Source organism: Spermophilus citellus (genome assembly GCF_964194105.1).
Source record: "Spermophilus citellus genome assembly, chromosome: X".
Classification (NCBI taxonomy): Eukaryota; Metazoa; Chordata; class Mammalia; order Rodentia; family Sciuridae; genus Spermophilus; species Spermophilus citellus.
The window spans coordinates 81,623,178-81,633,062 of NC_138190.1; the positions used below are offsets into that span (position 1 = coordinate 81,623,178).

At 48.2% G+C, this 9,885-nt stretch overlaps 1 protein-coding gene across 1 annotated transcript; it reads left to right on the forward strand.

Moving 5' to 3' along the window:
• Positions 1 to 554: 554 nt before the first annotated feature.
• LOC308639469 (MLV-related proviral Env polyprotein-like) lies at positions 555 to 8,400 on the forward strand (the record flags this gene model as incomplete). The annotated part of the gene is made up of 2 exons (XM_081277709.1): positions 555 to 710; positions 6,140 to 8,400. Exon 2 carries the CDS (start codon positions 6,193 to 6,195, stop codon positions 8,398 to 8,400), a length of 2,208 nt encoding a protein of 735 aa, XP_081133835.1. The 5' UTR covers positions 555 to 710; positions 6,140 to 6,192.
• Positions 8,401 to 9,885: the final 1,485 nt, after the last annotated feature.

A 9,885-nucleotide genomic window follows, 5' to 3' on the forward strand; every position in this document is an offset into this window, starting at 1 on the left:
CCACTTTTGTGGTAGAGCAAAAATACTAAGTTCAGAACAATGAGTTCCTACATAAAAGAAAGATCTCAAATTAAAAATCCAATACTACACCTCAAGGTCTTATAAAAGCAAGAACAGATCAAATCCTGAAAGACCCCAGCCCAGCTTATAGCACTAGCTTTGTAACGCCGGATGAAGCAAGGCTTAAGAAATATAGTAGTTTTGCAAAAGGAGGTCAGTGGGGCGACAGGACGTGCAAGTTCAGCGGTTGGGCTTGCTCAGGGTCGTTACAAAAACAGGATGTCCAACAGGCTGACATCTGGGGGGAAACAAAGAGTGCAGGAAGAAAACAGAAACTGGTCAACAACTTTATCTGATTTCCAAGACGTGAAAAATATGGGAAATAACCTTGGCCCCCACCCCACTCAAATCCTCCAATAGAGACCCTGTAACTACGCATCTTGCTTCTGTACTCATGCTTCTGCTCACAAGTCCTATACAAACCCCTCTGAACGTACTGGAGGCGCGCAAGTCTCATGCAGCTTGTTGCCCCGGGTACCCGAGTGCCTGAATAAACCTCTTGCTGTTTGCATCGGAACACCGTGGTCTCGCTGATCCTTGGGAACGGGTCTCCCCAGACGGAAAGTACCCTCTCTTCGGGGGTCTTTCATTTGGGGGCTCGTCCGGGATTAGAGACCCCCACCCAGGGACCACCGACCCGCCGTCAGGAGGTAAGCTGGCCAGCCTATAATTTCACTGTTTTCTGTCTGTCTGTCCATTGCGCTGCGAATCTGAGTTCTCTGTGATTCAGCTGAGTCAATCTGAATCTGGCAGGAGGCTGAAGGAGCTGACGAGCTCGGACTTCGCTCCTGCAGCCCTGGAAGACGTTCCACGGGCATCCGGAGTCCAATTTTCAAGGACTCATCCGTTAAGATACACAACCAGAGTCGGACTCTTTGGGGCTCCACCCCAGTCCGAGGGGTACGTGGTCTTTCTGGGAGACGAGGAATCCGGATCCTCAGCTAAGTCTCCATCTGAACTTTTACTTTCGGTTTTGCGCCGAAGCCGCGCCGCGCTCTCCTCTGTGTTTGTGCCGGTCTGTTATTTGTTGGTTTTGTCCTTGGTGTTACCTGCTACCCAGTCATGGGGCAATCCATTACAACCCCCTTAAGTCTTACTTTACAGCACTGGAGGGACGTCCAAAGCACGGCTAACAACCAGTCGGTGGACGTCCGCAAGAAAAAGTGGATAGCCTTTTGTTCCTCTGAGTGGCCAACGCTATACCCAGACTGGCCTGCAGATGGAACCTTTAACCTGGACTCTATCTTACAGGTGAAAGCCAGAGTGATGAACCCCGGACCTCAAGGTCATCCTGATCAGGTCCCTTACATCATAACTTGGGAAGCTCTGGCGAAGGACCCTCTTCCATGGGTCAAACCTTTCATTACCCCAAGACCAACCCCTCTATCTCTCTCCTCACCTACTGCCCCCCCTATGCCGCCACTCCCACCTCCTCTCGACCCTGTCCCAACCCCTACCCGATCCTCCCTCTATCCTACTCTTACTAAGACTTCGCAGGAGACTAAGAAAAATGCTCAACCACCAAGGACTTCCTCAGTCCTGCCACCGGGAGAAGAGCTGCTGATGGATCTCCTCGCCGAGGATCCTCCTCCATACCAAAGTCCCACATCAGCCTCCAGACCAACCTCACAGCGGGAGGCTGATTCCCCCAACCCCTCTGGAGGAACCCGAACCCGCACCCTCTCCTGTAGCTGGACGGCTAAGAGGACGACGAGAGCTACCAGATTCTACCTCCCAAGCCTTCCCCCTCAGGGCAGGGCCAAACGGTCAACTGCAATACTGGCCCTTCTCTGCCTCTGACCTATATAACTGGAAAAACAACAACCTCCTTTCTCTAAAGACCCTTCTATCTTAACCTCTCTCATTGAGTCTATCCTAGTTACTCACCAGCCCACATGGGATGATTGCCAACAGCTTCTCCAGGCACTGCTGACTACCGAAGAGAGGCAACGAGTCATCCTAGAGGCTCGCAAAAATGTCCCAGGCGCGGATGGCCGCCCAACCCAGTTGCCTAATGAGATTGATGCTGCCTTTCCCCTTGCACGTCCCGATTGGGACCACACCACCGCTGAAGGTAGGAACCACCTACGCCTCTATCGCCAGTTGCTTGTAGCGGGTCTCCATGGGGCTGCAAGGCGCCCCACAAATTTGGCTCAGGTAAAGCAGGTAACCCAAAGATCAGATGAAACTCCCTCAGCCTTCCTGGAGCGACTTAAGGAGGCTTACCGCATGTATACTCCTTATGATCCCGAGGACCCAGGGCAGGCTACCAATCTGGCCATGTCTTTCATCTGGCAGTCAGCTCCAGATATCAGAAGAAAATTAGAGAGGCTAGACAATTTGAGGGAAAACTCAGTGCAAGATTTACTTAAGGAAGCTGAACGTATCTATAACAGGAGAGAAACAGCTGAGGAAAGAGAAGAGAGATTGAGAAAGGAAGCCGAGGAGAGGGAAAATATCAGGGATCGCAAGAGAAGCAAAGAGATCAGCAGGTTATTGGCCACAGTGGTTTCAAATCAGAGACAGGATAAACAGCAAACAGGAGACAACAGAGAAGGGAACCCCCGCAGCACCAAAATAGATAGAGATCAATGCGCTTACTGTAAGGAAAAAGGCCATTGGGTAAAGGATTGTCCAAAGAGACCCAAGGGACCCCGAAGACCTAAACCCCAAACCTCCCTACTGACCCTGGAAGATTAGGATAGTCAGGGCCAGGAGCCCCCCCCCCTGAGCCCAGGGTAACCCTTAATGTTGGGGGGCAACCCGTCACCTTCCTGGTGGATACTGGAGCCCAACATTCTGTCCTGACTCATCCTGTGGGACCATTGAGTGACCGCTCAGCATGGGTCCAAGGAGCCACCGGAGCCAAGAGATACCATTGGACAACAGATTGGAAGGTACAACTGGCAACCGGTAAGGTGACTCATTCTTTTCTTCATGTACCAGATTGCCCATTTCCACTACTAGGTAGGGACCTCCTCACTAAATTAAGGGCTCAAGTACACTTTCAAGACACGGGGGCATATGTCACCGGACCTCAGGGAAAACCATTACACGTCCTGACCCTCCATTTGGAAGATGAATATAAGCTTTTTGAACTAGGAACCCTGGAAGAACCACAAAGAGGTCCCAAAGGAGACATCCTACCTTGGCTACAGAAATTCCCACTTGTCTGGGCTGAAACTGGAGGGACAGGGCTAGCAGTCCGGCAGCCACCATTAATAATAACCTTAAAGGCCACCGCTTCACCTGTGTCCATTAAACAATACCCTATGTCACAGGAGGCCCACCAACGCATCCGGCCTCACATAGAAAGACTGTTAGACCAAGGGATCCTAGTGCCATGCAGATCTCCATGGAACACCCCTCTCCTCCCTGTTAAGAAACCCGGCTCTGAGGACTATCGACCAGTCCAGGATTTGAGGGAAGTCAACAAGCGGGTAGAGGATATTCACCCTACTGTCCCCAACCCATACAACCTACTGAGTGGGCTACCTCCCTCACACACCTGGTAAACGGTAATAGACCTCAAGGACGCTTTCTTTTGTCTGAGGCTGCACCCCGATAGCCAGTCCATCTTTGCCTTTGAATGGAAGGATCCAGAGAGGGGAATATCCAGCCAGCTGACCTGGACACGGTTACCGCAGGGTTTTAAAAACAGCCCTACCCTTTTTGACGAGGCTCTCCACCGGGACTTAGCTGCCTTTAGGGTCCAATACCCAGCCCTAATATTACTGCAATATGTCGACGACATACTGCTGGCAGCAAAATCAGAGGAAGATTGTAGGGAAGGGACTGCGGCACTCTTGCAGACTTTGGGAATTCTTGGGTACCGGGCCTCTGCTAAAAAGGCTCAAATCTGCCAACAACAGGTCATTTACCTGGGATATCAGATCAGAGGGGGCCAAAGATGGTTAACTGAGGCCCGTAAAAAGACCATCACACACATTCCAGCCCCCAGAAATTCTCGACAACTGCGCGAATTCCTGGGGACTGCAGGGTTTTGCCGCCTCTGGATACCAGGTTTCGCTGAAATGGCCGCACCCCTATACCCTCTTACCAAACCGGGGACCCTATATGAATGGCAAGAAAAACATGAAGAAGCTTTCCGGTCAATAAAGAAGTCTCTATTAGAGTCCCCGGCTCTCAGCCTTCCAGATTTGACCAAACCCTTTGAGCTGTTTACGGATGAGAAACAAGGTTATGCAAAAGGGGTGCTGACCCAGAGATTAGGCCCATGGCGACGACCTGTGGCTTACCTATCCAAGAAACTCGACCCTGTGGCTGCCGGATGGCCACCTTGTCTGCGTATGGTGGCAGCCATAGCGGTCCTTACTAGGGATGCCAACAAACTAACCATGGGACAGCCATTAACCATTTTAGCACCTCATGCAGTGGAGGCCTTGATTAGACAGCCACCAGAGCGATGGTTATCCAATGCACGGATGACTCACTACCAAGCCATGCTCCTAGACACTGATCGAGTGCATTTCGGGCCTATTGTCACTCTTAATCCTGCCACCTTGCTTCCGCTCCCAGAAGCTCCAGAACAACATGACTGTCTCCAGATCCTTGCAGAGGCACATGGGACCAGACCAGACCTCACAGACCAACCTCTGCCCGATGCGGACTTCATATGGTATACTGACGGCAGCAGCTTCATACAAGATGGAGAGCGAAAAGCAGGTGCAGCAGTGACCACTGAGACTGAGGTAATCTGGGCAGAAGCCCTACCCCCAGGAACATCTGCCCAGAAGGCAGAACTCATCGCTCTGACAAAAGCCTTACAACTGGCCAAAGGTAAGAAGCTTAATGTTTATACAGACAGCCGGTATGCTTTTGCAACCGCCCACATACATGGGGAAATCTACCGGAGACAGGGCTTCTAACCTCCGAGGGCAAAGATATTAAAAACAAGGCTGAAATCCTAGCCTTACTTAAGGCCCTGTTCCTGCCAAAGAGACTCAGCATTATTCATTGTCCGGGGCACCAAAAAGGGGAAAACCCAGAAGCCAGGGGAAATCATATGGCTGACAAAGCTGCAAGAGACATTGCCACTGAAGTACCCTCTAAAGCTCCTCAAACTCACCCCCTTAACCCAGGGGAAACCGAAACCTCCATCTGCCTATTTCATTATGCTAAAGAGGATACAGAGTTACTAAAGAAAATGGGGGCCTCTTATGACCCCACTCAAGATCATTGGATTTACCAAAAGAAACCTGTGCTGCCAGCCCAGCAAACCCTTGAACTGATAACCTTTCTACATAAATTAACCCACCTAAGTCCCCATAAAATGAAAATCCTACTGGATAAAGAACAAGACACTTATCATTTGCTCAGGAGAGACAAGATCTTACAACAAGTAATGGACTCTTGCCTTGCTTGCACCCAAATAAATGCGGGAAAAACCCAGTCTAACTTGGGGATCCGAATACGGGGGCATCGACCTGGGATGCATTGGGAGATCGACTTCACTGAGGTAAAGCCTGGACTATATGGGTACAAATACTTGTTAGTGCTGGTGGACACTTTTTCCGGCTGGGTAGAAGCCTACCCCACACGGCGTGAGACTGCAAAAGTAGTGACCAAGAAGTTATTAGAAGAAATCTTCCCCAGGTACGGTATGCCTCATGTACTAGGGTCAGATAATGGACCAGCTTTTGTCTCTCAGGTAAGTCAGCAAGTGGCCAAATTATTGGGGATAAATTGGAAATTACATTGTGCTTACCGACCCCAGAGTTCAGGACAGGTAGAACGAATGAATAGAACCATTAAGGAGACTTTATCTAAATTAACGCTTGCAGCTGGCACTAGAGACTGGGTACTCCTACTGCCCTTGGCTATTTACAGAGCCAGGAACACCCCAGGCCCATCAGGTCTAACCCCTTTTGAGATATTATATGGAGCTCCACCCCCGATCACCAGCTTTTATAGTCCCAACATTTCCAATCATGTTAACAGCCTCTCTTTAAAAGCTCATTTACAGGCCCTGCAGATTGTTCAGAATGAAGTCTGGAAACCGTTGGCAGCTGCATACCAGGACCAAATAAAGACCCCTGTGATACCCCATCCTTTTCAGATAGGAGACTCAGTGTGGGTACGCAGACACCAGACAAAGAACTTGGAACCCCGATGGAAAGGCCCGTACACCGTGCTCCTGACCACCCCAACTGCCCTGAAGGTCGACGGGATCTCATCTTGGGTCCACGCCTCACACGTCAAAGCTGCCAACCCAGCTGGAGGAAGCCACCAATCCAACACCGGAGGCAGACCACTAACAGTCGGGACGGACACCCCCCCATGGAAAGTCCAGCGCACCCCAAACCCCCTAAAGATAAGACTCGTGCGGGGAAAAGCAGCATCCTAGTGCTATGGGTTCTGACAGGGTCTCTTGGGATGGTTACAGGGCAAGACAATCCTCATTGTGTCTATAATGTGACCTGGGTGATTACTGATCTCATGTCTGGAAAAATAGTTAATATCGCTTCCAGGGTGGGAGCAATATCAGATGTTTTCCCCACTCTATACTTCGATTTATGTGATCTGGTTGGAGACAGATGGGATGGAGGAAACCCTGCATATGGGTGCAAAACCTTAGCAGGGCGTATAGGGACTCAGAGTTTATCATTCTATGTTTGTCCATCGCATAAACGGGGAAGAAATTGTGGAGGTCCTGCAGATGGGTTTTGTGCCAAATGGGGTTGTGAAACCACTGGAACTGTCCCTTGGAACCCCTCCTCCGATTGGGACTACATCACCCTCAAGCGTGGGGGCATTCCTCAAAAGTCCAATTGCCGTGCCACCCCAGGGAACCCATACCAGTCCGGACGGTGTAACCCCCTAGTCTTGACCTTCACTCCCGCAGGACGACGAGCTACCTGGGATGGATCTCAAGCTTGGGGACTACGGTTGTACCGCTCCGGACATGATGCCAGTACTGTGTTCTCCCTGACCCGGCACATATTAACAGTAGAACCCAAGCTCCCTTTGGGGCCCAATCCCGTATTATCTGACCAAACAGCCCCATTGCTCAAGATTAGAAAGCCCCCTCTCCTGGAAAAAGAAACCCCACCTCACCTCACTAGTCCAGACTTAACCTCCCCATCCTCCCTGGCCTATTCAGCCCTTAGTCCTAACCTAAGGAGAGAAATATCTTATACTACAGAAACCTCTACTATGAACACCCCAATCCCTACCACTAGACTACTTCCAACTTCCAGGCCAGGAACTGGAGACCGGTTACTAAGCTTAATTCATGGGGCATTCCTAGCTCTTAACCACTCAGACCCAAACAGAACCCAAGAGTGTTGGTTATGCCTGCTTTCGCGGCCTCCCTATTACGAAGGCATCGCAATACAAAGCAGCTATATTAGCCATACTATCCCTCCCTGGCATTGCACCTCCCTCCCTCAACATAGATTAACCTTATCGGAGGTATCAGGAAAAGGAATTTGCATAGGAAAAATTCCCCTAACCCATCAGAAGCTATGCAGCAAAATCATTCCAACCGAAACTAGTACCGAAAGTAAATATCTGACAGGTCCCAATGGAACCTATTGGGCCTGTAACACGGGCCTAACCCCTTGTGTTTCAACTGGAGTCCTCAATACTGGCAATGACTTTTGTGTACTAATAGAACTATGGCCCACCATAATTTACCACACCCCTGAATATATATATATTCATAGCCAGTCCCAGGAAAGAATTAGACCTCGCCGGGAACCAGTATCTTTAACCTTGGCTTTACTCCTAGGAGGGCTAACTGTGGGTGGAATAACTGCAGGCATAGGAACAGGAGTAACTGCTTTACAACAAACCTCTCATTTTAAACAGCTCCAGCAAGCCATGCACATGGATATCCAGGCATTAGAGGAGTCAGTCACTGCCCTCGAGAAGTCTTTAACTTCTCTGTCGGAAGTAGTGTTACAGAACAGAAGAGGTTTAGACATAATCTTCCTTCAACAAGGAGGACTTTGTGCTGCCCTTAAAGAGGAATGTTGCTTTTATGCTGATCACACAGGAGTAGTCAGAGACAGCATGGCGAAGCTCAGAGAAAGACTTAGACAGAGACAGCAGGTATTCGAATCCCAACAGGGATGGTTTGAAAGCTGGTTCAATAGATCCCCCTGGCTTAGTACTTTAATATCCACTATCATGGGCCCACTTATTATTCTACTTCTAATCTTGGTACTTGGACCATGTGTCCTCAATCGGCTAGTCCAATTTATCAAAGATAGATTAACTGTCATCCAAGCCATGGTCCTAACCCAACAATATCACCAGCTAGGACAAACTGACCTAGAGACAATTGAACTTACGAATGGAAGATTCCATTCGTAGAACCAAAGAAAATGGGGGAATGAAAGACCCCAGCCCAGCTTATAGCACTAGCTTTGTAACGCCGGATGAAGCAAGGCTTAAGAAATATAGTAGTTTTGCAAAAGGAGGTCAGTGGGGCGACAGGACGTGCAAGTTCAGCGGTTGGGCTTGCTCAGGGTCGTTACAAAAACAGGATGTCCAACAGGCTGACATCTGGGGGGAAACAAAGAGTGCAGGAAGAAAACAGAAACTGGTCAACAACTTTATCTGATTTCCAAGACGTGAAAAATATGGGAAATAACCTTGGCCCCCACCCCACTCAAATCCTCCAATAGAGACCCTGTAACTACGCATCTTGCTTCTGTACTCATGCTTCTGCTCACAAGTCCTATACAAACCCCTCTGAACGTACTGGAGGCGCGCAAGTCTCATGCAGCTTGTCGCCCCGGGTACCCGAGTGCCTGAATAAACCTCTTGCTGTTTGCATCGGAACACCGTGGTCTCGCTGATCCTTGGGAACGGGTCTCCCCAGACGGAAAGTACCCTCTCTTCGGGGGTCTTTCAATCCTAATTCAGTAGATGGAAAGAAATAAATATAGACACATAAATGAAAGTCATAGAGATGAAAATCACAGACAACAGGCTCAATGAAACAAGGTTACTTTTTTGAAAATATAAATAACATTGAAAAAACTTTAGCTACACTAACCAGAGAGAAGGAGGGAGATAGATAGGTAGATAATTAGATAGATAGATAGATAGATAGATAGATAGATAGATAGATAGAAAACAAATTAAATTAGAAAGAAAAAAGAGGCATTACTACTAATATCAGCGAAATACAAAGAATCATTAGTGGTTGTTGGGAAAAGTATAAGGGCAGCCACACCCCAGAGAAAAACCCCAACATGGCGCCTAAGGACCTTCTCTTACTACTTTCCCCTTTTTTTTCACTGGCCTGAAAAGTTCCTGTGGGTGTGAACTCTCCCGCTGGCGCCAATTTCAAATCTCACTGGCAGGGAACCTTAGCCCCAATAAGAACTAATTCCTGGGGTCTGGAACTGATATCTGGAAGAACTTGCCAATAAACGGGTGGCTTGCCATTTAACTAAGCCCTACCATCTCTCCTTAGATCTATATAAGCACACAGCCTTTTGCAATAAAATTGGAATTCTCCCCGGCGAATTGTCTTGCGTGGAGGATTCTTTCAGTGGTTATTTTGAACAATTATATACTAAAACTTAAAAAATCAAGAAAAAATGGACCGAATTTCAGACACATATAACCTATAAAAATAAAACCAAGAATTCAACAATCCTAAGTAGATTAATAGCAATAAAAGATATGGAATCAATAATGAAACATCTTTCAACAAACAGTACAGGAATAAATGGTTTCACTACTAAATTTTACCAAACTTTTAAAGAACTTATACTAATGCCTTGCAAATTATTTCATTAAAAAAAGAGAATCATTTCAAATTCATTGTATATGACCAGCAATATA